We start from the raw sequence: 27,375 nt of genomic DNA, 5'->3' as shown, positions 1-27,375 counted from the left end.
GTCTCAACTTTTATAAAGAATATCTCTTTGGATTTGAGACTTTAGTCTTTGCAACTTTACAGATCTTCTTTATTCATCAAGAGCTTGTAACACTCCAAAGAGAAAGGAAAATTTGAAATCGCATCATATGACCCCTTTAAACTACTCAACTACTATTAGCTACTGACATGAAATATCCAGAGAAGTCAGAAGTGTACAGTAAAGTAGAGAACATTCATCACATATCCAGCAGAATTAAGAATTAAGCGTGTATTAAAGCACATTCATTGCGTATGTTCATCATTATTAAACAGCAGAAGAGTGTGTTCATTTTGTGTCTCTCAAAATGAGAGTTTGGATGGCTTAAGACCTGCGGTTGCACACAACTACTAAATATTTCATAGTCAGACATTGACTTGTCAGGAACTGTCTCATCAGTTTAACATTTCGCTCCCTCGTGTTGACACACTCTGAGTATTTGTAGCTGCCTTGAACTCCATACAGTATTTGCCAGCATTAAGAGTTTTTTTCATTCAAGATTAAAAGTACTTTATTATTTTAAATTCTTTGTTTGGAGGGCTGCAAATGTAATGATGAATATGCATTGTTTTCACGCTCTATTTTTAGCCTGCCGCCATACAATTTTTATGCTTGTTCTGCAGTGTATTGCACATATATACTGTGCCCAGTATGCATGTATTGTCCACGTGACCTTCTACATTTGCTATAGTGTGCAGTATACTGTATCCCACAATGCAATGCGCACAACCTGACCTTCCACTTTTAGTGTAACAAATGATCTGTAAGTATTACCATCTATTATTTTTAACTGCAGTAGGGCTCAAGCCTTGTTAGCGTCAACAACACGCCCCTGCTGGTAGATGCTGTAACTACAACATTACATGGGCTAAAAATCTGTTTTTTATTTGCAAGTAGAAAAATCATGTGATGATAACTATATAGTACACAGACATGTCACTGCATAATACATTAAGCTTTACATACAATTTAGAAAAAAACAGTAGGCAGTATAATATTGCTGCACATTAAATAAACAGTAAGTAGTTTTGTATTCTGAAAATGGTATCATCTTTAGTCACAGGACATATATATATATATATATATATATATATATATATAATATATATATATATATACATATATATATATATATATTAATTCAGAAACGATGCATTTGATTTATTAAAAATGTCAGTAAAGACATTTAAAATGTTACAGAAGATTTGTACTTCAAGTAAATGCTATTATTTTGAACTTTTTATTCATCAAAGAATGCTGAGATTTATATAAAAAAGGGAAAGAATAAAATTATTGAGCTGCTCAACTGTTTTCAACATTGATAAGAAATACTTACTGAGCAGCAAATCAGAATATTTTAATAATTTCTGAAGGATCACGTGACACTGAAGACTGGAGTAATAATGCTGAATATTCAACTTTTAAAATTACATTTTAAAAATATATTCAAAAAAAAAAAAAATAAGTTATTTTAAATTGTAAAAAAATATTTGACAATATTACTGTTTCTATTGCTTTTTTAATGAAATGCAGCTTTGGTGAACTTAAGAGACTTCTTTCAAAAACATTAAAAAATCGTTGTGACCCCAAACATTTGAACAAATAATAATGCCTCTAATGAATAAAGCCTTTTCGCACAGTGCGTAGAATAAACAAAGCTGCACAAAATTTTGTAAATATATAAATAATGAATGTATAGTATTAAAAATTTAACAGATCCAGGGTGCATAAAAGCAACATATTTTTAAAATAAAAAGTTACCTCAGGGTAATATCGTAAACAGCCAAATTAGATCCTGGAACCAGCCTACAAGTAGCGTCCCCTTTCCACAGCACCCTTCAAAGTCCCAAAAATGCCACCTGTCTTCGCCCAAAGCCCTTCCTTTGTGTATTCAATCTGATGGAAGGCTCTCTGAGAGATCTTCCCTTAATTATATGGCAAACAAGCCATCACAACGCCATTAAAATGATGTTCTTTTTTCTCTAGCATTGACTTACTGTCTTCCCCCTTTTTCCCAGAGCTTTTATTAGCAATAAAATTCAATTTTGCGTTTCCAGGTTGCCAGCCTAAGGGGGTAAAAATGCATTACCCCAGACTGAGGGAAAGTGGGAGCTAATGATTCAGCTACATACAATCCAGGAGGCTTTCCATCATCGCTGCTGAGTTATTGGCCGGATGCTACAGTATCGTCCTGTCTGTGGAAGTGCGTGAATGCACAGATATCTGTGAAATGAGAGCACAGATGACTGAGCGGAACAAGTTCAAGTATGTGTGTCTGTGCTGATTAATTGGTTACCAAACAAAGTAGATACAGCATAAGAGACCGACTCAAAAGCGCATTTTGTTCTTTCTCTTGTAACATTTATTATGAATAGGAAGTTTAAGACAGATCTTCCAATCTGACCAGCCGAAATGTTGCCAAAACACCTCTAAGACAAGCTAAACAGGTTTGGTCCGGCTAAGTGAACTTAACTAGATATTAATCAATATTTTTTAATTTTAATTTTATTTATAATTTTATTTCTTCCTCCTCTTCTTCTTCTTCTTCTTCTTCTTCTTCTTCTTATTGCAATATTGATATATGATGACAACATGTCTAACTCCGCTCTTTAAAAAATTACAGCAAACATGGACTAATTTAATAGCATTTTGAATCACATTTTTTTATCAGAAAATTTGCAACTAAATGGTTTCCTCAAATCACCCTACATCATGAATTCAGGAGTTAAGTATTTCATGTTTCTCTTTCATATGCCATTTTATTATAGCCAGCATTACCCAGTACACTTTCTTGGTTTTTAAAATACTTTGCAAGAGAATATAAAAGTGACTTCTCATGTCTTTATCCTTCTTTAAGAGGTTTTAACGCTTCTGGCAATGCTCCATATTGATGCAGCGAGCAGATAAAGCCGTAATGTTAATGGTTTGAGCATGTATAAAGTTAGGACACAAAGTTGTAAAGGAGCAGACACAATTACTGCATATGCTCACTTGGTGGCCTATGCGACAAGGGTATCGAAAATCTATTGTCTTGATTTAGTTAGTAAACATAAACCACATTACAGACATTGTGGATTCAGCACAAACGTGTCCCCACATTTCTGAGCTGTTAGTACAGGGCACCCACACTTAACCAATGATTTCCATGATTTCTTTATGATCTTTCCAGACAAAGGCTTTTTATAAATCTTGTTAGAGACACTGGCCAGATTTCCAATTATAGCCTACACCAGTAACAGACGTTTGAGTAGATTTAGATGACTACACTGATTACACTTGTTAGTATACAAACATCTCCCTCTACAGCCCCTTAATGGACAGGCTGCTATTATAACACTCCATGCACTCACACAGACCAATATTTAGTCGATTAAAAGTTTTAAAGCTGAAAATAAGGAGAAAAAAATACACTACTTTTCAAAAGTTTGGGGTTGGTAAGATTTTTATTGTTTTTGAATGACTTCTCTTATGCTTAGGAACATTTATTTAATAATAATAATAATAATAATAATAATAAAACAGTAAAAATACAGTAATATTGTAAATATTATTAGAATTTGAACTAACTGATTTCAAATGTAATATTTTAAAGTGTAATGATTCCTGTGACAAAGCAACATTTTCAGCATCATTACTCTAGCCTTCAGTGTCACATGATCCTACAAAAATCATTCAAACATTATTATTATTATTATTATTATTAATGTTGAAAACATGTTTTTTGTGTGAACCATATTAAATTTTTTCAGGATTCTTTGTTGAATATTACAACAATATATTGCATCCTTGCTGAACAAAAGTATTAATTTTGTTAAAAAAAATAAATAAATACAAGTCATGCACCATTCAAAAATCTAGTATCTATTCACATACACTGTATTGCATTGATGTTGGAGAGAGCTGTGTTCATCTCTGCAGAGGTTCTCTATAATGCAGTGTGCTGATGAAGCAAACCTGCAGCAAATGTGTGTCATCTACGAACAGCTGAGTAATGTTGGCCCCTGCCCTAAAACACTCTAATGAGACGCACTGAGTAAGAGTGTGTTGGTGTAATGAAGTGTGATCTCAGTAATGAGACAAAGGTAGGGTGTGTAGAGAGACGGAGGGATGGAGTGTATGTGTGTGTGTGTGTGTGTGTGTGTGTGTCTAGAGAGCATTCAGGTCAGCATGCAGAGCCAAGTTCATGTTGGCACTATATGACTAAACTAAATTACAGTGAAGACTGCATGGGCGTGGAACACCAATATTAATCAATGGTGATGTCAGAAGTCATTAAGTACTATTTCAGTGTTTAAATAAAACAAACAAACAAAGAGAGAACTGTGATGATGCTAGTCTTTCTACAGGTTTGGTAAAAAGTCATTTGAGTAGCAGCCATGGTGGTCAAGTCATCTGTGATAAAAAAAATACTGGAGTGTGCCTATTAGGAAAATTAAAGCTCTTCGTGAAGTGCATAAAGATGGCACTTAGCGTTTTTTTTTTTTTTTTTTTTTTTTTAGTTTTCCAGCAGCATACACTTGAAACAAAACATATATATATGCCATTTTTTATGCCATGCTTTTACTGTTGTTTACTAGCAGCATGCAACCATAATAGTCACAGATGATTTGTGTAACTTGTACTTACTTTTTTTTTTTTTACTTAATATGTCATAAAAAAAAAAAAAAAACTTCTAGCACTATTTACTTCATTTGCATCCTTGCTGTATAAATATATTGAACAAACAAAAAATAGTTTAGACCAGCTTAAGAAAAGCTGGTCAGACCAGGCAGTTGGGTGATTTAATGAGTTTTTGGCACATTTTTTGTTTGATTGGCTAAACCAGCTAAACACCAGGTTGCCTAGGATTGGCCAGAAAAGTGGTTTAATCTTAGATTGGTTTAATCCATTTCCACTTGAAAAAAATGAAAACACTAGATTTATTTAATTCAGAGACATTAATTTCTGTGTCCAAAATATCCAAGCCCGAGTCCACCCGAGTCCATCCAAGTCCAAGTTCTTTCACAATTGCAGTCCGAGTCCGAGTCCAAGTACCCCAACTCTGTTAAATACTAATTTATCCTTACATAATTTCATGCAAATTATTAAAAAATATTGCACATTACAAAGGTTAAATGTGTTAATGGTGCCGAAAACCCTTCTAAAACCAGACAATGGCCTGGTCAAACCAGCGTTAACCATCTAAGCTTGGTTAAATGTGTTACTACTGCTGTTTCCTGTTGCCTTTTAAATGAGAATCCAAACTTTAGGTGGTTGACCACACACACAAAAAAAAAAAAAAAAAAAAAAAAAAAAAAAAGTGCCAAAACCCTTCTAAAACCAGCAAAAAGCCTGGTCTAAACAACGTCATCTCAGGTTGTGTTACCAATGCTGTTTTCTGTTGTCTTTTAAATGTCCTCTACATTAGAATCCAAATTGTAGGTGGTTGATTCATCCTTAAAAGAATCCATTAATAACCCTGGTCCAAATATAAACAAGCCCACACTCAAAAACAACCTTCAGTCCATATGCTTCCCTTGCATTTTCCCTCTCCAGAAATGGTTCTGTTCACAGTAATTTTTAACCAGTTTTCCTTTGAGGTTTTACACATCAATATGTTTGTTTGGACCAGAAGAAAAGGTCTCAAATCTCAGTTATATTACAGAGACACACCACGACATTTACCTACATTGATAAGCCTCACTGGAAACAAGTCGGGTGGAAAAAGTTCAATCCGTGGACTTTCTGACGGTTGACTTTGTACATATGAGAAAGTCTGTTTCCAAAAGGGGTTTAAAATAAATGTTGGATCACCCAAACAAACAGCTCTGTTCTTGTCTTAAGGTATGAACAAATTCAAATGAAAAACATGAAATGGCATTGCTCATACTGAAATATGATCCAGAGCAGAACTGCACACACGGCACACAGCTGACTCAGATGCCCTTGAGCGGAGCATGTGTTAAAAGCCTTGTTCTCCATCAACACATCTGGTATGAAATACTCATTTTTGCCTAAAATCTAGATTAAGCGTCCTCCTTCCAATTTGTACACATAATTATGATGAGAGGAAACATGAGCAATGCCAGAAAAGCATGAAACACGGCCTCCAGCAACACCTAGACATGGTGTCAGCTTTCCTATAAATCAACCCGGAGACTCCTAATTATCATAAAGGGAATTACTGTAGATTCTGGTTAGGGTTCCATTTCACAGTTATGTTTTAAGTTTCAACATCATCTCAGATGTTTCTTCTAAAAGGCCTTGGGAGGAATACAAATAGACACAAAACAGTCAGTTAAGTGCTAAGAAATGTATGTCTATATAGCCAAGATTCCTTGATTTTGGAAGAAACTGGTGAGAAATGCTTGATTTGATATTAAAACATCTTAGAATTTGTCATGTCTGAGACATTCTGAGATCTTCTCTAAAAGGAGACACATTAGACTTCTTCAGAGGGAAAACAAATCTAAAAAGATTTAAGCAAAAGTCTCCACTTGTTCTCCATTTAAGCTGACTGCCATGGGAGAAACAACTACTGTAAAAGAGAACTCATTTGAGATTTTTCTAACCAGAAGGCCCTTCAAATGTATCAAAAAACAAGATTTTCCTGTTCTTCTGTTCTTTACCCAGTGGTTTTAAAAGATCAACATCTCCATCTTGTTAAAACTGTTCAGTGGGAGGCTAACTATTATCTCAAATTTCTTAATAATAAAGATTTTTGATTGGCATCTGTGGTTCCATGAAAAACCTTTACCATCCATGGAACATTTCCATTGGATAAAAGGTTCTTTATAGAGTTAAAATGTTCTTTAGATTATTATAATGTTCTTCAAACTGAGAAAAAAAATATATTTTTAGAACTGTTTACTCAAAGGTACTTTGGAGGACCCAAAAGGGTTCTTCCTTGCCAACGCTGTGAAAACTCCTTTTTGGAACCATGTAACCAAGGAATTCACATTTAAAAAAAAAAAAAAAAAAAAAAAGCACACAGCATTTTTATGGAATACAGAAACAGAGTTTTGACTGATATCTTATTTCTCAGAATTTACCATGTCTTATGACAGATGGGTTTGCCTCAAAAATGATCTGATTCAGAGAAAACTGATATAAAATCAATCAATCAAAATTTAACAAAAAAGCCATTTTCATCCTTTTACATCGGGTTTTACTAAGCTGGAAAAATAACAGGTTTCAGATTCAGGTTTGTTCAAGTCTATTCAAATATTCAAAGGCAAATCCAAAAAAAACAAAAAAAAACAATGAATATATAAATTAGATTCTGCCGTTCTAACAATGTTTTCCGACCTTGCAAGTATTTTTCTGTACTTCCTGAAAGTGAAATGCTGCAGTGAACCAACAAAATCAAAGCCAGTCAGAACAAATGTGATGTTTAAAATAAAACTGCTTGATTTTGAACCAATAACATTTCACAGTGGGTGGGGCTCTTCAGCACAGCGCAACAAAAATAGAAACCAAGTGACCTATAAAACTTGTCTGATTAGAGCCAAACTACATCAGCATGCAAGAGATTTATCACTTGTCACTTTACAGCATCACACCCAGTTAGAACAAGATGCAAGACTGCTCAAAAAAGACTTTTCTGAAACAAATGTGCACAACTAGCAAACAAGACGACAGTTCTGAAGCACAGCTAGTCATAGAGATCTACGTTAATAGTTGAGATAGTGATCCCATTGTTGTGTTGTGAGGATGTTGCAATGCTGACACCGATGCACAGATAAGCCAAACACTGTTATCATCCGTAGCTTCTAGCTCAGCCCTCACTGATCTATTTCACTTTACCAGGCATAAACACCCTGGAGGCAAACTGACCTGAAAAAAAGCAAACTCTTTTCATCTCTTCTCAGTTTTCTGCACAGCCTGCAGGGTGCATTAAGTCCAGGCCGTGCTTTTCTGCTCTATTGTGCCGCAGTTGCGGTGCCCAAGGTTGAATTGTTACGATTAGAGCCTTATTGGGTGATATTTCAAATGCATTTGTCTGCTTGCTGGAATCATTAGGGTGTTTGCTAAGGCAAGACTTTGAGCCCTCAACCTTTAAACTTGGGCAAACTATTTGTGCAACAGACATGAATGACACCACAGCAGGGCTCTGAACTGGTTCAAAGAACAAAAACGAAAACCGGAAATGAAAGAAATTTTGACAGGAACTCATGATGTTTTGCTTCTATCTGTATAACCAGTGTTGGTATGGCCATATCACGCCGGTGCCTCACACGACATTGCAGCCTGTTCATTATCACAATAAAATACAGTTAAAGAAACATAAAAAGTTGCACTGCTCCATTGTACTATCTGTTGCGTTCAGCGTGACCACCGCCTCACTGTACTGATATAGCCAAAGTACAAAGCCTATTGCATAATAAATAATATTTTAGCATCCAGATATGTTGCGAATATGGAAACATCTGGATTCGTACCAATCGAGGTAGATATCAGGTAGATAAGGAAACTAATAACTGTGTTTATCATAGATAGCCTATATATATATATATATATATATATATATATATATATATAGTGAAAAAAAATAGGTAAAGCACTTTATTATTATTATTTTTTCATTCAGATGCCCAATTACAGTCAATAACAACAGAGACTGTGAAGTACATAAAAGTAGTGTCAGCAAGAATGCAAGCTGTTATCAAGGCCAAACAAAATATTAACGGTTTTGGTATTATGTGTGAATAATTTAGCTGTTTCGGTTTGTTATTTGCACAATAACAATACATACTTTACAGTAAATATGACAATAGAATTTATAGTTTTGACAGATTCCTAAAATATTTGTTTTCTGTTTGTTATGACAGGTTTATTATATCAAATATTGTCTCATCCTAACAAACCATACATCAATGCAAAGCTTATTTATTCACCTTTCATATGACATATAAATCTTATGACTGGTAACACAGGGTCACATATGTAATTATGTAATCAGTACAAAGTAGCTGTGGTCTGATAATGAGTATTTTAAAATGTAATATAATCTAATTACAAGTACTTAAGTATATAAATATTACTGACATCTAACGTAAGGAAGCACGGTGGGAATCATTTGTCAAACCACTCTTACTATGATCAATAGTAGTACAAAATGATAGGACAGAATGAGCGTAGAGAGGGCAGAAAGGGTAGAAATGAGGATAAAGAGATAAAGAGCACAAAGGCCATATGATGGACAGCAAGACGGTGAGGGAGAATGAGGGGAACAGTGAGAAAAAGGGAGAAACAAATAGCCATGTGAAAATACCCTCCTTCCTCTTATGGCATGGAGGCAGCAGGCAGGCTTAGAGTCCCAACACTTGAATTCAATCAGCCTGCTCGCCGAATCCCTTCCAGAGAGGGATGTGAGAGGCACAACCATCTGTCTCTGCTCTGATGTTTCTGCCGTCTATGCTGTAAGCCAGCAATTACAAGGCAAAGCGGCAAGCTGGCCTGGGCCGACATAGGAACATGGACGAGCCGCCCTCCACCCTCCTTCTCTTATCCCTTTAACAGGTCTCTCAACCGTTCCGTAAAACACACTTGGAGTTAAGAAATCCTGGGAAGAAAACTTTTCTCTTTGACTCAGTCTGGCATCTTTATCATTCCGATGGTGTTTGCCAAGCTTAAGAAATGCAAACTTGTATACTGAAAATGTAATTTATTCCTGTGATGCAAAGCTAAATTTTCAGCATCATTACTCAAGTCTTCAGTGTCACAACCCCAGCCCCCCCAAAACAGCATTTATCTAAAACAGAATTTTTAGAATAGTGCTACGAGCGACTTATATTTCAAATAAATGCTGTTTTTTGTTTTGTTTTTTTTTTTTGCTTTTTTTTTTATCTCGCCAAATATTATCCTATCCTAACAAACCATACATCAATGGAAAGCTTACTTTTTTACTTCTTTAATGTCATTTTTGGTGAACTTAAAGTCTCCTTGCTAATTAAAATATTAATTTATTACAATAAATAAATAATTAAATATTATAAAAAAGCTTAAAAATCTTACTGATGCCAAACTTTTCAATGGTAGTGTACAAGAATATGCCATTTTCACCTGCATCATTTCAGGATGTAATTAATATTTGGGGTTGTTTTCATTAATTTTTCAAAGGCAACCATCAAGCACCATTGGTTGTTTAAGGGACACATCACTGAAAAAGTTAGTGAGGTTTACGCTTGAAACAAGAAAGCAATTTGTCAAATAAGTAGGAAAACTAATAGGCTACTAACTTAATTCAAGATGCATTCTTTGAAAACAAGTCCTTACAAAATTGCATGATTTCACATTTTATATAAATGTATATTGTTTAAGAATCGTCAGACTGGAAAACAAGACAAAGCACTGATTAAGAAAATACCAAATTCTGCTGTGGATTGAAGTATGAAAGCAATCTGGCCGACCTCATGGAAGTGAACCGCTGCTATATATTTTGCATCTTACATACAATTTGCATCTTTGCACATTCCCAGTCACACTTATTATAGTATAATGCATTTCTCATAGCTTTCGTCTCCAAATAAATTGACTTCTGGGAGCAGCTCATATTCTTCGTCATATCTCATGCAATGCGTCTGCAAATGTTGTTCTGTGCAAACTTCTGGTTGCAAATCCACAGGGACAAATACTTGAATAACAGAGTGAAAATGGTGTCTTCTCCTCCGAATTGTGACCTAGCTACTTTGGGTAAACAGCTGTCGCTAGTACTCACGTTGATGATGCAAAGTACTGTGGTGTGCATGCAAAAGTACAATGTGAAAAGAGTCCTGCGGGGGCAAAGAGAGGAACGGAGCTCAGTTTCAGACCAAAACAAAACAGCAAGTTGAGTAGCTGTTTTGCTTTTCTTTCTCCTCGTTTAGAGCACAGCCTCATCTCATGAGGATCATTTTTGTCTTTGAGATGGGACGTGTTTCTGACTAAACCCCAAGAAAACAAGGACATAAATTCTCACTTTTGTAATAAGGGCACTTCAGAGATGCTGTGTCGAGGCTGAGTGTGTGAACGCCTCTGCGCCAAAAAAATAAAATAAAAAAAGGCATATGCATTATTTACGATCTGCCTGTGTTCCTCTGCTCTTTACTGCTCAGACAAAGCTCAAGGCCCATGTTAGAGAATTGAGTTTGATGAGAAAGAGATGAGGCTGGAACCAGGCCTCTTCTGAGCCCCTGTTTCTTCCTAACGTCATTTTTGAATGGAAGCCAGTCCACTTTGCCGCCATCTTGCTAGTGCCACTGCAGCTATTTTGAGTCATGCAAGTACAGTTCCTGTACTTTTGCACAGTAGTGTACATGGATATAATAAAATGATGCATGGAAAAGAAAATCATCTCAATGAGTTTGATTCATACTGTACATTGACTGTTCTTGTTGATGATGCAATGATGCAGTTCATATTAAAACATTTTCGCCTGCATAATGTTTATTATCAGAGACAAGAAAACTGTTCATTTGTCAAATTCAAATGACATTTTGATATTTTTTGGCAGCATGAGTGTGTTTAAATTGTATTTTGATAGATTGCTCATCTGGTTAATGATTTAATGCACTAGCACTGCTGTAGTTCATATAAAAACACTCTTCAAAAGCAGAATGTTATTTTTCAGTGACAAGAAAACTAATTCGTAGTCAAATTAAATGATGTCTCACTTTTACAAGCATGATAGAAAGCACAGACAGTAGAGATATGTGGTGGCAAAGTCACTGGCGGTGTAAACGGGATGAGAACTTTTTTAGCTGCAGTTTGTGTGATCAGTCTCCAGTTGTTGCGTTTAACAATGAAGTCTAGTTCAGTGAAACAGCGACTGGATGTAATTCATTTTCAATGAGAGCGATGGGGTGTTGGCGATGTGACAAAGATTAAAGTGTAACTTTATGCAGATGAGAGCACATGATTCGTCTCCTGTGAGTCAAAGTGCATGGAAGATGTTAATGTTACTGTAATCAACTTTACTGTTCTATTTGATTTGTCTCTGCCCAATCATCGTTATTCTGGACTGACTGCATTTATAATCATTCATCTTAATCATGATATGATACATTACACACTGCTGCAATTTAACTACAAGCACTTCCCCCTGTAGAATGTTAAAGAGATTTCAATACAAGTTCAGCTTAAATCAACACCATGTGTAGCATAATGCAGTTGTGGCATTCAAAATTATATTTAGATTTTTTCGGTAAGACTTTAGAATAGGGAACACTTATTCACTATTAACTACAACTTTTCCCTCAATAAATTCATAAATTTGCTGCTTATTAATAGTTAGTAATGTAGTTGTTAAGCTTAGGTTTTGGGTAAGATTAGGGATGTAGAATAAGGTCATGTAGAACAAGGCATTAATATGTGCTTAAATTAGTACTAATAAATGGCTAATATTCTGGTAATATGCATGCTAATAAGCAACTAGTTAAGAGATCCTAAAATAAAGTGTTGCCGATTTTTAAATAAATAAACAAACAAACAATACATAGATAGAGAGACACACACACACACACACACACACACACACACACGCACACACACACACACACAAACACACACACATCTGGGTAGTAAGTGATTACATGTGACTCCAAAAATCAAGTACTCATAAATACAGTATATTACATTTTATAATTTTACATCTTTAATTCTTACTTTTTTATCTTTTAAAGTTCCCCGTCTAAACATCCTAATCCTACTGTTCCTACATACTTTAGAATGGTCATGTAAATGTCTTGTAAATATAAACACAAATTTTATAAAATAATTTATGATTTATTTAATTATTAGCTTTTTATCAATTCACAAACCCACTGCAGTTCTTACATTAAGACCAGTTTGGGAAAACCTGGTTTAATGCAATGTTCAATGCACTTCATGATGTTGATATATAAAAAAGGAAAACATTTTCTTTCTCTTTGCTTTTTTTATGTCAATGTGGTACATTTAATGGTAAGTTTAAACCAAGTTAGATAAATAATCAATCTAAAAGTTATCTAAAAAAGCAGTCAGAATCATCCTAACTACTGTAGCACAACACATATATTTAATATAGTGTTTTCATCTTGTGGCTAGTCTTTTTAATGTTTAAGAATAAGCTCCATTCACTTTCATTTTAAGTGCTTTATATCTCAGATTTTTGCTTTTTATGATAACAAAGAATGAGCTGAAGTAATTGTTTGTGATAATCAACATTATGCCACAAGTGCTGTAGACTGAGCTGAACTTATATTGGACCTGGACTATTCCTATTATTTTTAGAGTTAAGAAAACAGATTCCTTGCCAAATAACACCTGACATATTTCTATTGCCGATACATCTCATCACTGCAGTTGCATTGCAGTTTCCCCCATTAATTTCTCTACGAGGGGCCCGTCTCCTCCTTAAAGTGCTGCTGATCTCTCTTCACTCTCCTCTACATCTGTCTCTTGAATCTCCAGCTCCCTCTCCAAACAATCTTGGCTTGCACTTGCTTCTCAATCTAGTGCCCTTCTCCCCAAGCACATTTCCTCCTCCCCTCCCCTTCTCTCTTTGTCTCTTTTTCCCTGATGAAGTGGTCGTCCTCTATCAGTCCTCTCAATGGATCACTCACCCTTTTCTCTTAAAGGTCATATCTGTGGCGCGGAAAGCTGATAAGCTGTGTGTTTATCTCAGCTGTGACAGTGAAACAGAGGAGGAGCCAGATGTGCTCTCTGATAGGACCATGCAGTGAGGGATGAGCACGATCGGGGGGGACTGCGTTACGGGGGTGGCCATCAGATATGCTGGCAAGACAGATCGGTTAGGGATATAAGCATTTGGGAACCATACCGACATGCTTGACTATCTGCACACTGTCTGTAGCATTTCCAAAGCAAGCTGTGAAAAAAAAAGAAAGTCTACTGGAAATGTGGTGCAATTGTTGGCGCATGAGCTGTGGTGCTTATGCAGGTACTGCAGGTTCAAGTTTGAACCTGATCCCACTGCTCCTACGGCATGCACTGATGTTCAAATTAGGGGGCAGATTTTTTTTAAGGATGCATTAAATTGCTCAAAATTAGCTGTTTACATCAACTTTTATGCACATTTTGGAATATCAGTTGGATGGAAACGCCAAGATGTGCATAAATTCTAAAAATGCACATAAAAAAAAAAAAAACAAAAAAAAAACATATGCACACAATTGAGAAGGTTAAACCTTTATTCCGATAAAAAAAAGGTGCATAAACTACGATGGAAAAAAATTATCGAATAAATTCCATCATGTGTATCAAAAAAGTCATGTCATTTTGCGCGATGGGACTGGACAACTTGACTAACCAGCTGACCGATCTCGTTGCACAGGATCTGAAATGTTTTTTAGTTATTCTGAAATGCCTGAGCAAAGTCTGTCATCAAAGTATTTATGAGTAATTGTCTTATACGATTGCGTTACCAAACAGCAGATATCCGCCTTCAAAATAATTTATTGTTTGCTCGCTCAAGGCGCAAGTAATTTTTCATGTATGAAAATCATTACATTCAGTGGCTTCTCTTACTTTTCTTAGTGATATTTAGTGCCAGTTTATCAGGAAGTGCCGTTTTTGTTCTCTTTGACATGTTGGATGGAAACGGTGCTTTATTTGCAAATGTTTTATGCAGTTTTCCAGTTTTGCATTAAATTCGCATATTTGGATGGAAACATAGCTATTGACAATTAATTTTCTGTTCATCAAAGAATCCTGAAAAAAAAGCACTTAAATGTGGTTTTAAATCCAAAAAACAGCTTGTTGTCAGGCAGCAGCAGCAATTTCAGTTCATCTGAGAGCAGTGAAAACAAAGCTGAACATGTCAATGTCTTATTAATATTCATTGCTAATTGAGTATTTACTCAACAAAGCAAGCAAACTAGCCTGCTAGTGCTTCCATAGCTTTTTCACCTCTGAATTTTGTATTATTCACAGGGCAAAGCATTTGCCAGCAAAACAATCTTACACAAGGTTAAATTGCTCTATAAAAATGTACCACGGTAACTTTGGTTTCTGCCTAAATGAAATCAATTACAGCAGTTATTATTACTTTGATAAAACCTTAACAAAATAATATGAGAGGGCCAGTCTTGCAAAAAACATAAATTACATGAAACACCAAAAGAAAATAAGAAATATGTTTTTCATCATAATGAAATCAATTTTTTATGAAAATTATCTTTAGTGGAAAGATCTTATTGTACTGTTTACCTTTACACCAAAATAAATAAATAAACAATAATAATCGATGCAACAAAAAAAACAACAACAACAATAATAATAATAATAATAATAATAATTATTATTATTATTATTATTATTATTATTATTATTGTTGTTGTTGTTGTTTTTGTTGCATCGATTATTATTGTTGTTTATTTATTTATTTTGGTGTAAAGGTAAACAGTACATTATTATTATTATTATTATTATTATTATTATTATTATTATTATTATTATTATTATTATTATTATTATTATTATTATATACAATGTATCTTTATCTTTTACAGTTATGGCATGGCATTTGCTTAATTGTCATAATGTCACCTAAATTAATTTAACTGAACTTTAATTGAAAGAAAGAATTTTTTTTTTCTCTTTCTTTCTTTCTTTCTTTCTTTCTTTCTTTCTTTCTTTCTTTCTTTCTTTCTTTCTTTCTTTCTTTCTTTCTTTCTAAAACTAAAGTTCAAATAAATTTATTTAGTTTTCTACCATTTCTTTTACAGTGGTGCGGTTCCTAACACCACAGTGTTTTGTAATACAAATAAGTCTAGTAACAATGGCTTTTTCTGTCGAAAGTATGGTTATCATGGTCATCATTCATATACAACAAGCAACTGTTTACCTGCAAATTGCTAATAGGACTGAGGGCATGTAGACAGGACGTACTCTTACTCTGTCAGGAAAGGTTTGTTCCTTTTCTCGCCTTGTCATCCTTCCATGTGTTTATGCAGTACCTGTTTTGGTAATGACCCACATGACTGAGGCTTTCTGCCCTAATGTCTTGCTAATGAGTAGCTCAGCCCATGAGAACAACAATCTGGCATGTTTTATCCAGCATCTCCAAGTTGTTTCCTCTCTTGGGAAAGGTGTGAGCTCTAAGGTAAAGTGCTGTACATTAAAACTTCTTTTCACTAGCTAATTCTAATGAGATTGTCGCATCATGGAATTAAACCGACATGTAAATTAGCACTAAAAAGACAGACACGGCCCACTTTTGCAGCTCACATTAGCATGTGCTGCTCCACAGAGTGCTGTTAGGTGTAGTGTAGCTACTAATAGCAATGAGCATCAGTGGAAAGTGCAGGCTTGGTTTGATTTATGCTAACTAATATAGATGCTTGGTTGACCCTGAATTTGATAGTGGAAAGCCAATTTGCTGCACAGTCCTGACTTACACAACAGATATGTACCATATTACAGCTCGATGACAAAGAGAAATCTGTGTACTGGGGCTTTGGAGGAATCCACAGAGCAATATTCTGATATGAAGAACTCATAATATAACATTTGATCTCCAAAGAAACATAAAGCCAACTCAAAAACTGCTGGAAAATCTAGTTTGATGGTCAACCAGCTACTATGCTGCAAAATGTTGCAAGCAAAAACTAGCTTAACCACTTTAAAATGATATAACAAAAAACTACAGAGATTTGATCATAAAACTAAGCATTTAAATATCATCTTACTAAGATGTAGAGCGAGAACTGATATTTGTTCACATTTTATGTATGTATCTGCTGTAAGTTTATAAAGATAAATAAAAATCAGCAACTGCACCAAGTTGCATATTTTATCTCTAGCCTCGGAATAAAACTGAGGTGTTTATTTCTCCCTTGAGTATTAGCTCCACAAACACAGTATTTGTATTTGTGTGTATGTGTGTGTGTGTGTGTGTGTGTGGCTTTTCAGTGTTAAGATACAGTATATTTATTAGCAGGGAGATAAAAAAATAATGTCCCTTGCTAAAGTTCTTTGGTCTTTTGCTAATACTAAGATTTGATAAGCTTTACTGAACTAGAATAAAAGTCTGTGGTTGAACATACCACATACATACATAATTTATAAACATTAAACATGTTTATATTGAATGTCAGTGTACAGTACTTTTAAAGGGACGGTTCATCTTATAAATAAACTTATCCTTATGTGGTTCCAAACCATATCTTTCATCCATTACACTATGTGAATTTTTGAAGAATATCCTGTCTGCTCCCGTCAATAAAATGAAAGTGAACAAGACTGTCAAGCTCCAACAATTTGATATATATATATATATAAAAAAACAACACTTACCATTTTAAAATGTATTTAGTTTTCTTCCTGTCATTCAGACCAGCTACAGTGAAAGAAACCAAGCCACAGATAAAGACAAGGACTCCGGTTTAAATATTGCATACTGTTATTCACAGGCAATTGCATTCAGTGATTAGTGGAAAGGTTAGGTATTTGTTTTGTTATTTTGTATTAGGAGCAGTTCCTCAAATCTTCTGAGCCATTAAAATGTAGTCAAGCTTCCCCGTGACTCTAATATGGGCGACTCCTGTGACTCAGTTTAATGAACCTGCGTTCAATGCTGCAGAACACTCTGGGTGATTTAATTAGGTATATTTGCTTCAAAGCTTACATTTCTTTGCATTTAAATTGTGCAATCACATCCTGCCAGGCCAGACTAACCATCTATGCCAGAACATCCAAATCACAACATATTTAATTATGTTGCAATTTCCAAAACTAAACAACCTACTCTGTGAGGTGAAAAATAATATATTTGTCCTAAAGGTAAAGTAAGGACTGTCATGCTCACCACGGTTGCATTTATTTAATCTAAAATACAGATTAAAACAGTAATATTACGAAATATTATTACAATTTAAAATAAGTAATTTCTATTTGAATATATTGTGAAATGTAATTTATTCTTGTGAAGCAAAACTGAATTTTTCAGCATCATTACTCCAGTCTTCGTGATGCATTTAGAAATCATTCTAATATGCTGATTTGCTGCTGCTAAAAAAAAAAAAAAAAAAAAAAAAAGAAAACTTGCTTCTTAGTAAAGTTAAAAACAGTTGTGCTCCTTAATATGTTTTTTGCATAAACAGTGATACATTTTATTTGATTTTATTTGATTTTATTTTCAGGATTCTTTGATGAATAGACATCATTTTATTTTATTTGATCATTACTTTATTGTCATTTTAGTCAACAATGTGTCCTTGCATGCACACACACGCACCCACACACACGAATATCTGCACAAAATGGCAATATAATATCCTTAAAAAAAAATTTTATTACCCAGGTAACATATACTCGACTGCATGTGCCCAATAGCATCTTTTAAATTTATATACAGCACAACCGTTCATACCATTGTTTATTTAAATTCCCAAAGCCTGAAGTCAGATTTTGCTAATGAGCAGAGCAGTAACGAATGAGAGAAGAAATTGACTGTGACCTTTTGAACCAATTGTGTTCTTCATTCTCACACCTGAGCACCTCAAACGCAAAGAATCATGGGTCATAGGTGAGATGCACAGGTACAAGAGGAGTTCATCGGTGAAGTGTGTGTTTTTTGTATGCATTATTTGCAAGTTTAATATGAGTCAACTTTAAGTAAGTCGACTAGCCAAACTGCAATACTGACTAAACCAATGGATTTGGGATGGGAACTATTCATCAAGCCTACAGCAAAAGTGCTTGGGAAACCTGTTTGAAAACAATTATTTTCGCAAATCCATTTGACGACACAAGTGGCATAGAAATGACACGCTTCACCTTTAAACAGAGAGTGCAGTAGACAAGGTCTGCTAAAGTTTTGATCAGAGCCCCTGAGCTGAAATGACACATGCAAGATGAATGCAAATGAAATCAGGCGGTGCAAACACAGACCTCTCAATCAGGCTTCAACTGTCATGCATCTATAATGTAGCCGGAGGGAAATCCAAGTGACTTCTCTCAGAGCGCTAGAGTTACACAAAAATTGCAGAGAAAGACCCCTACTGAGAACATGGGGAAGACCGGAAGAAGCAGAAAGTGAATGTGAATCTATCGCAGGTAAAGCCACAAATTAATCACGGTGCAAGGCAGAGGGCAGGACAGGCGGCATGTGAGAGATGTAAGTGTCTTCTCCATTTCTTTCTGCTGCCGTTCTAATGGTAAGCATAAAGCTCAAGTTTGCCCCCTGGTGTTCATGATATTCCCCAAAGGACTTCAGTTCAAATACAAATGACCCCCTTCCCCCGCAATGCAATATCCTGCAGATAACTTTCCCTCCACTCAACACGCCGATCATATGATTTTGTGCCTATGAATTATGTAACAACTTTGAGCTGGTGAGTTAGTGGTTTAATATGCAGTCACTCTATCCCTTAACACCAGCCCTTTGCTAAATCTAAGGCACTTAATGCAAAATGTTGCTTGAGGAAAACTGGCTTTTAGATGTCTCATGACACATGGCCGAGAGTTAATATGCAAAGAATGACAAATTCAAACCAGTTCAGCTTATGTATGATTCTTATAATGTTTGACTTAATATATCTTCCTACTTTTAACGTTTATCACGCCTTAACAACTCTGAGCCTCATAATACTATGAATAAACAAATAAGAAATACTTAAAACATTAAATAGTTAAAACACTGAACAGTCTTCTACGGAATGCATTTTAAATGTTAAAGTTTGTTCATTGTTAATTCATGCCTATTAATAATAAATTAATTTACACTTAAAGGGTCAGTTCACCCAAAAATGAAAATTCTGTCATTAATTACTCACCCTCATGTCGTTCCAAATCTGTAAGACTTTTGTTCATCTTCGGAACACAAATTAAGATATTTTTGATGCATTCCGAGAGCTCTCTGACCCTCCCATAGACAGCAAGGATCCTTACACGATCAAGGCTCAGAAACGCAGCAAGAACATCACTGAAATAATCCATGTGATATTAGTGGTTCAACCGTAACTTTACGAAGCTATGAGAATATTTTTTGTGCACAAACAAAAATAACGACTTTATTCAACATTTCGTATCCTCTGCCATTCAACAATTTGTTACCATGTATCGCTATTTTGGAGCATATCACACACGTAAACAACGTATGCAGTTCTGTGCCAGCAGCACCATATGCGGATACGCTGTTTACATTGCTTACGCTTTGATCTGAATGTAAACAATGTATCGGCGTACATTCATTGCATATGTTGTTTAGTTATGTGATACTCTCCAAAATGCCACTATAGGGTGATGCGGAGGAGACGAATTGTTGAATAAAGTAGTTATTTTTGTTTTTTTGCACACAAAAAGTAATCTTGTAACTTCGTAAAATTACTGTTGAACACCTGATGTCACAAGAGGGGTGTGTGATATGACGATTTTGATCGTGGACAATAAAAATGTCTCCACGTTCTGCTTTTAGAGAAATATCATAGTATCTTGCTATTCAATCAGCTTTAATTCTAGCGCCTCCATCTCAATATACTGTACAATGTGACATACATTCACATCAGTATTAACTAAGCGGTAAAATTACACTCACAGGACAATGCACTTGATCACAATCACAAAAGTACATTAATTGCTTTAAAGTCTTGCCGGTTAAACATTTAATTTACGTGCTGTTCTCATGCGCTTTTCCAGTGTGCATACACCTGAAGCACACACACTAAAAGCCTTTCAAATTGCACCTAATTAATTACTGAACTAAGTTATGTATCGCATCTGATTGTGCTAATAGTGTTAAAACAAACAAAGTTTGCATATAAACAGAGTTGGATATGTCTAAAGTGAAAGTAAACAGTTGAGGGAAAAACAGATGCGTGCAGCTCTTAAAGGGACAGTACTTGTTAGGGTCTAGGATAGATAGAGGACTCAGATGCAGAGTAGTGAAAAAGGAGAATCTTTATTCTTGCCACAAAACACAAAATAACATAAACAATAGTTAAATGCTGCTCATGTGAACAGAGATTCCAGAGCTGGCCAGCACACTGCGCAACATTCAAGCTGCCGGATCTCCATACTACTAGTCCTTAAGCATGGGAGAAACAGAGGGTCAGACACTGATGCTTGCATTAATACACAAAACACGAGCAAGGACAAAATAATCTACTCACGATTAGGGCTGCAACTAACGATTATTTTGATAATCGATTAATCGGTCGATTATTTTTACGATTAATCGATGAATCGGTTGATGTACTTATATTTTAGTTTTGCCCATTTTTTTTCCCCAAGTAAATTATTAACAGAGGGTCTTTATCATTCAACATAGACTTTTTAGAGATTTTAAAACCATTTTGCATTGTCATATCTTCATCAAAAACATACCTGGAGTTGTGTTTTTATTATGTGTTAGTTATCCTTTGTCAAACTCTTCTGTAATCAAAACACTGACCCATACATACTCTGGCAAATTTCACAAGGAGATTTCAAATAATGTTTTCACCACGGCAGTCCTTAGGGCTCCTAAAGTAGTTTAACATCCCGAACAAAGCTTATTAAGGAATCTTTCAGAACATATTTTCACAAAGAATAAGAATAAAACAGAATAAAATTGCAGTAAATTGCATTTTATTATTTTTTTCCTGTAAACACACAGCTTATACCTGGGAAACAGCTTTATAGCTTATGCTGTGAAATTGTAAACAATCCTTCGAATAAAGTGCCAATGGCATGAAACCTGAATGGAACTCACGGTTTTAAAATAAAATTTAAAGTAAAATCCATCAGAAGGTTGTCAGGAAAAAAAAATTGGACACACAAAAAACCTGCTGTGTGAAAAAGAGCAGTGAATATTTAGAAAAAAGTGCATTTCAAATACATTTAAACATTAACCTCTCTCAGTCAGTCATAATTAGGCTGAAAGACTGAATTATGAACTGGTAAACGACAAAGCTTTAAATGTTAATTGTTAAAAAGCAATGTTATCAGCTTTTTACGACTAAACATTTGCAAACAACATTGTACTGCAGAATCTGCACAAATAAAAGTCTTTGCACACTGGTGATTTTCATCGGATTTAAATATGTAGTGGTCCTTATAACAGTGCAAAATTCAAAAATGTAATAAAGCGATAAAATGTTAACAAAACAGCTTATGCCTGAACTGACAGGAATTCGACTACCTGTGGGAAATGAAACAGAACACTATTCACTCATTATTTGAGAAAAACTTTGCATTGCAGTGCAAAAAGGTCAACATCATGTCCAAATGTTCAGGGTTTAACAGTTAGGCTTGCTCTCTTTTTAGAGGATATGTTTCCTGCCGCAGAAAAAAGCCGCAGTTTACAGGTTACTCCTCTTTTTTGAAGGCTCAAAGTAAAGTGCTCCCACACTTTGGATGACTTCGTTGGATTAGTTTTATCTTCCGCTTTTTTCTTTTTCTTTCTCGAGCTTACTCCACTGCCGCCTGCCTCACCCATCACGCTGAATGCTGCAGACTCAGAGAGACGCTGTGCGGGAAGCACGTGACATAAAATGAGGCCAGCTATTGGCTATTCGCTACTTCTGCTGCTGTACTGGCTGAGTAAAACCTCCGGTGGCTCATTACTGCCACACTTTGGTCACCGCAGATTTAAAATATGCACGAAATGAGCCGCTTACGGTAAATAAAAATTATTTAGCAACGAATCGATTACTAAATTAGTTGACAACTATTTTAATAATCGATTTTAATCGATTAAATCGATTAGTTGTTTCAGCTCTACTCACGATGACGGACAGAAAGGCAGAAAGGCCGCGAGATGGGCGCTGATTGCCCAGACCACAAGCTACCAAACATGACAGGACTACACAGACCGCAGGGGAAACCGAGAGGGCACCCTGCTCCCTGACAGTACCCCCCACCTCAGGGAAGCCTCCTGGTGTCCCTGGAAAACTCACCATGACGCTGATGAAACTGATCAATGAGAGCGCAATCCAGAATATCGCGAGCTGGAATCCAGCATGTCTCCTCGGACCATAACCCTCCCAGTCTAACAGATATTGGTGACCTCTACACCTACGCCTCACATCAATGAGCCGCCGCACAGTATAGGCTGGCGACGCCTCGATGAGCCTAGGAGGCAGAGGGGCGGAGGTTAGGGGCTGAAGGGTGGAGCGAAAGATGGATTTGATCATAGAAACATGGAAAACTGGGTGGATCTTCTTAAACTGCGGGGGCAATCTGAGCCACACCGACACCAGACTGAGCACCTTAGCAATAATAAACGGTCCAATAAATTTGGGTCCCAGTTTATGTAAAGGGCAGTCTGAAGTTAATGTCCTAAGAAGACAACCAGACTCTCTGACCACATACATACAGTGGGTGCTTAGTACGGTGATGGTCCGCAGACGCCTTGTTCCTCACGCCAGTCCGAGTGAGGGCTTCTCTGGTGTTCCTCCAAGTACGGAGGCATCTCTGAATAAATGCATGCGTGGAAGGAACAACAGCATCGGATTCTTGAGAGGGGAAAAATGGTGGCTGGTACCTAACAGCACTGGAAGGGAGATAAACCGTTAGTCCGCAGGTGATATCCGTAGGATAAGCTCGCAGTTGCTTCCAACTGTCGACAGAACTCTGTTCAAAACTTAGATACAAACTGGGGACCCCTGTCAGAAACCATGTTCACCGGGAGGCCATGAATACGGAAAACGTGATCTAAGACAATCATAGCTGTCTCTCTCACTGAAGGCAATTTGGGGAGGGGAATAAAATGGGCTGCCTTTGAGAACCTGTCCACCACAATGAGAACTACCGTCTTGCCATTAGATGAAGGCAAGCCAGTAACAAAGTCCATCGTTATGTTTGACCAGGGCCACACCAGGGCCAAAAATTCTAATTTGAAGATAATCTCTTGGACAGAACTGCCCCAATCCCCACCTCGGACGCAGCCACCTCCACAATGAACTGATGAGACTGGTCAGGGGTAGTTAAAATAGGAGTGGAAATAAATCAACTCTTTAAGGTCTCAAAAGCAGTTTGGGCCTGCGATGACCAACAGAATCGTTTCTTTGTGGCGGTGAGATCCGTCAGAGGAAGGACAATCTGGCTAAAGTTCCGAATGAACCGCCTGTAAAAATTGGCAAACCCCAGAAAATGCTGGACCACTCTATGACTATCTGGGGTGGGCCAATCAGCAACTGCCTTTACCTTGGCAAGATCCATTCGGATATCTTCAGACGAGAGAATAAAGGAACGGAACTGATTGTGGGTGAAACTCAGACTTCTCCAACTTGATGAGGAGCAGTTCTCCAGCAGCCACTGGATCACTCGCCTGACATGCAGGACATGACCACGCTTGTTTTGGAAGTAGATCAGGATGTCGTTGATGTAAAGAAAAACAAACCGATCAACCATGTCTCTGAGCAAGTCTTTGACGAGTGCCAGAAAGACCGCACGGGCGGTGCGGAGGCAGAGATGAAGCTCGGGACTTACTGAAAACTGCTCTCAAGTCATGGTAAGCCTCCGGTACATCCGTAGGCTCACCGGATCCTCCTGCAACACAGAACAAGACAAGACTGGGGAAAATGCAGCACCCAAACATTGAGCTAAACGGAAAGGGCTCCAAGCCAAAATAGAACCGCGAGCTCAATCAATATGGGGGTTATGTTTAACCAACCAGGTGTGACCCAACACCACTGGAGTGGTGGGCGAGTGAATAAGGAGGAATCGAATCTCCTCGGCAAGATTACCAGACAAAGTTAAAGTAACAAACTTAGTGATGTGGGTAATATTAGTGAGATGGGTGCCACAAAGGGTCCTAGCAGAAAAAGGTTCATCCAGGGCAACGGCCGAAATCCCCTGACGTGTTGTCAATCTGGAATCCATGAAGTCGCCCTCCGCTCCAGAGTCGATTAACGCAGAAACTTGGAAGACAGCTCCCCCGAACTGTAATGATGCCTGAAACTCTGAACGACCACCAGATGGCAGTTGAGTGGTAGTGACGCCCACCATGCGCTCTCCCTTGCGTTATAAGCGTCGCCCCTCAGCAGGGCATGCTGCTACAACATGGCCCACCTCACCGCAGTAGAGACACAGCTGATTGGCCAGGCAACAGCGTCGCTCCCCTATGGTCAGCCATGCTCTCCCGACCTGCATAGGCTCCTCCTTCGGGAGGATGAGGCGTTGAGACAGCATGTCACATGCTGCTACTAGCTCAGCCCCAGTGACGTGGTCGTAGGGAATCCCACCTCTTCGGTGCCGGGAACGGATAGCAATCCAGTCGTCAACCCAAATGGCGAGGTGGATCAGCCCATCTAAGCCAGAAGGCAGCTCAAGAGAACAGATTTCATCCTTCACATGCTCAGCCACGCCGTGTAGGAAGTGATCCCAGAGTGCCTTCTCATTCCAGCCACAGGATGCGGTGAGCGTGCGGAACTCAATGGAGTAACAGGACACGGACTGCTCTCCCTGCTGAAGCAGCGACAAGGCTTGTGCTGCCTCAATTCCTCGCGCTGAATGATCAAAAACCTTGCGCAACTCCTGCGAGAATTCCTCAAACGACAAACAGCAGTCATGCTTGCTATCCCACATGACCACTCTCCTGCTTGCCCCACCAAGAGCGTGATGACGAACGCTACCCTAGATTACTCCGAGGGTAAACAGGAAGGCTGGAGAGTGAAAGTCAGCGGGCATTGGGACAGAAATGACTGACATGAGTTGGGCTCACCCGAGTATGGAGAGGGCGGATTAAGCTGCGGTTCCGAGTGGCGAGGAACTGCTCCTTCAGGGCCGGGAGTGGGTGGGACAGCCCGAGCTGCCGAAGGACTGGCCTGCAGCTGGTCAAGCCATTCCACCAGCTGTTTGAGTTGAAGAGAAATCTCTGAGTAGGCATGATGAGAAGCCTTGATTTCTTCCTGCTGCCGTCCCAGAAGAGAGCTCTGCTAAATTCATTATTCTGGTGAGAATTTAATATTATAAATGATCAAATAGATAACGTTCAACAGAAAACAGAAACTCATTCAGGTTTAAAACAACCAGAGAGTGAGTAAATGATGATATAAATATAAACACTATGACAGAATTGACAGACAGGTGGCAGAATTTTCATTTTTGGGTGAACTATTCTTTTAATGTTAATAAAACAACAAAACACAGAGAAAAATCACTCACTGCTCTTGACTGAACTTTAATACAGTTGCTTTAAAGGGGTCATATGATGCTGCTAAAAAGAACATTATTTTGTGCATTTGAGACAAAACCAATAAAACCCATTACAAACGAGGCATCTGTTGCAACCAGTGGGGACATAATTACTGATTATAATGATTTATAATGTCTTTTTACGCGTTGTGTATCGCGCTGCGTAAACATAAAACCATGTCTGCATTTGTGATCTGAAAAACAACAAACAACAAGCCTACTCTGCTGCTCAAAACTCGCGTTTGAATCATCATTGCCAAATTATTTAAATGTAAAAAAATTTACTTACAGGCTGTGAGTCAGTAGGGCCAGACTGTCCTTGCAAAGTTTGAACTGTCCAACTTTATAGAAACAGCCGTTGTGCCACAGACGAATTACAGGCTACTTAATTTAGGAAACACTCCTCATCCTCCATAAAATGTGCAGCACACATATGAATATTTGGATTAGACTGTTCTGGAACAGTGTTGAAATACAACTTAACCATTGATTTCTAGTTGTGTCCTCTTTTGGAAGGCCAAACTAAGTAGTTTCGCTTTCACAATGAAACACACAGCGAATCCACAACATGGCAGTGGTGGGAACAGAGAGAATAAAAGTTACGCCTTCTTTTTTTGCGTGAACATTTGGGCGTTGTTATGCAAATCTTCCTACAAGATGTGGGGGCATGTTAGAACGAGCTATTTTAGGGGTGTGTGTTTGACTCTTAACTTTTATAAAGAATATCTCTTTGGATTTGAGACTTTAGTCTTTGCAACTTTACAGATCTTCTTTATGCACCAAGAGCATGCAACACTCCAAAGAGATTGGAAAAACTGAAATCGCATCATATGAGCACTGTAATAAGAATCAATGTACAATTGATGTATATAGTATATAAGTATATTGTGTTTTACATTTTGGGTGAACAGTCCCTTTAAACTTAAAGTTTTCAATGTTCATTTAGGTTTTTTCATTAGACATTATTTATTGTTGTTTTATAAAAATTTAGTGGATGTTAAGATATTGCATTAACTATTGCTCACATTTAGAACCTTGTTAAATATTAACAAAAATCCATATTGCTTAAACAGAAGCAAAACTCGTTGTTGCACACATGCACGTTAAAGGTGCAGTGTGGGTAATTTTTTTCTGAGTTGTAGCAGTACTGCTGTGTTGAGCAGCAGGAGTTGGAAATAGTTAGGAACTCCAGTGGATCTGTAACAAGATGGACTAGAGCTCATTAACAGGCCCACATGGAATCTACCACCACAGAACTGCAGATTTTGATAAATTATA

The 27,375-nt window shown here is 37.0% G+C and overlaps 1 protein-coding gene across 2 annotated transcripts in view; it reads right to left on the bottom strand.

Annotated features, from left to right (window-relative positions):
* The window catches only part of LOC109075625 (reticulon-4 receptor-like), an 85,440-nt gene that overhangs the window by 18,344 nt on the left and 39,721 nt on the right, over positions 1–27,375 (bottom strand). Inside the window, exon 1 of one of the 2 annotated variants that reach the window (XM_042723120.1) lies at positions 7,834–7,980. The exons of the other annotated variant lie outside the window; for it this stretch is intronic. Within the exon in view, the coding sequence (XP_042579054.1) occupies positions 7,834–7,858 (25 nt within the window). The 5' untranslated portion in view covers positions 7,859–7,980. Of the gene's footprint in view, positions 1–7,833; positions 7,981–27,375 lie in introns of those variants that run through there. 2 annotated transcript variants of the gene reach the window in all.

Source organism: Cyprinus carpio, chromosome B5, assembly GCF_018340385.1.
Source record: "Cyprinus carpio isolate SPL01 chromosome B5, ASM1834038v1, whole genome shotgun sequence".
Lineage (NCBI taxonomy): Eukaryota > Metazoa > Chordata > Actinopteri > Cypriniformes > Cyprinidae > Cyprinus > Cyprinus carpio.
This window is presented reverse-complemented; position numbering and strand designations above follow the sequence as displayed.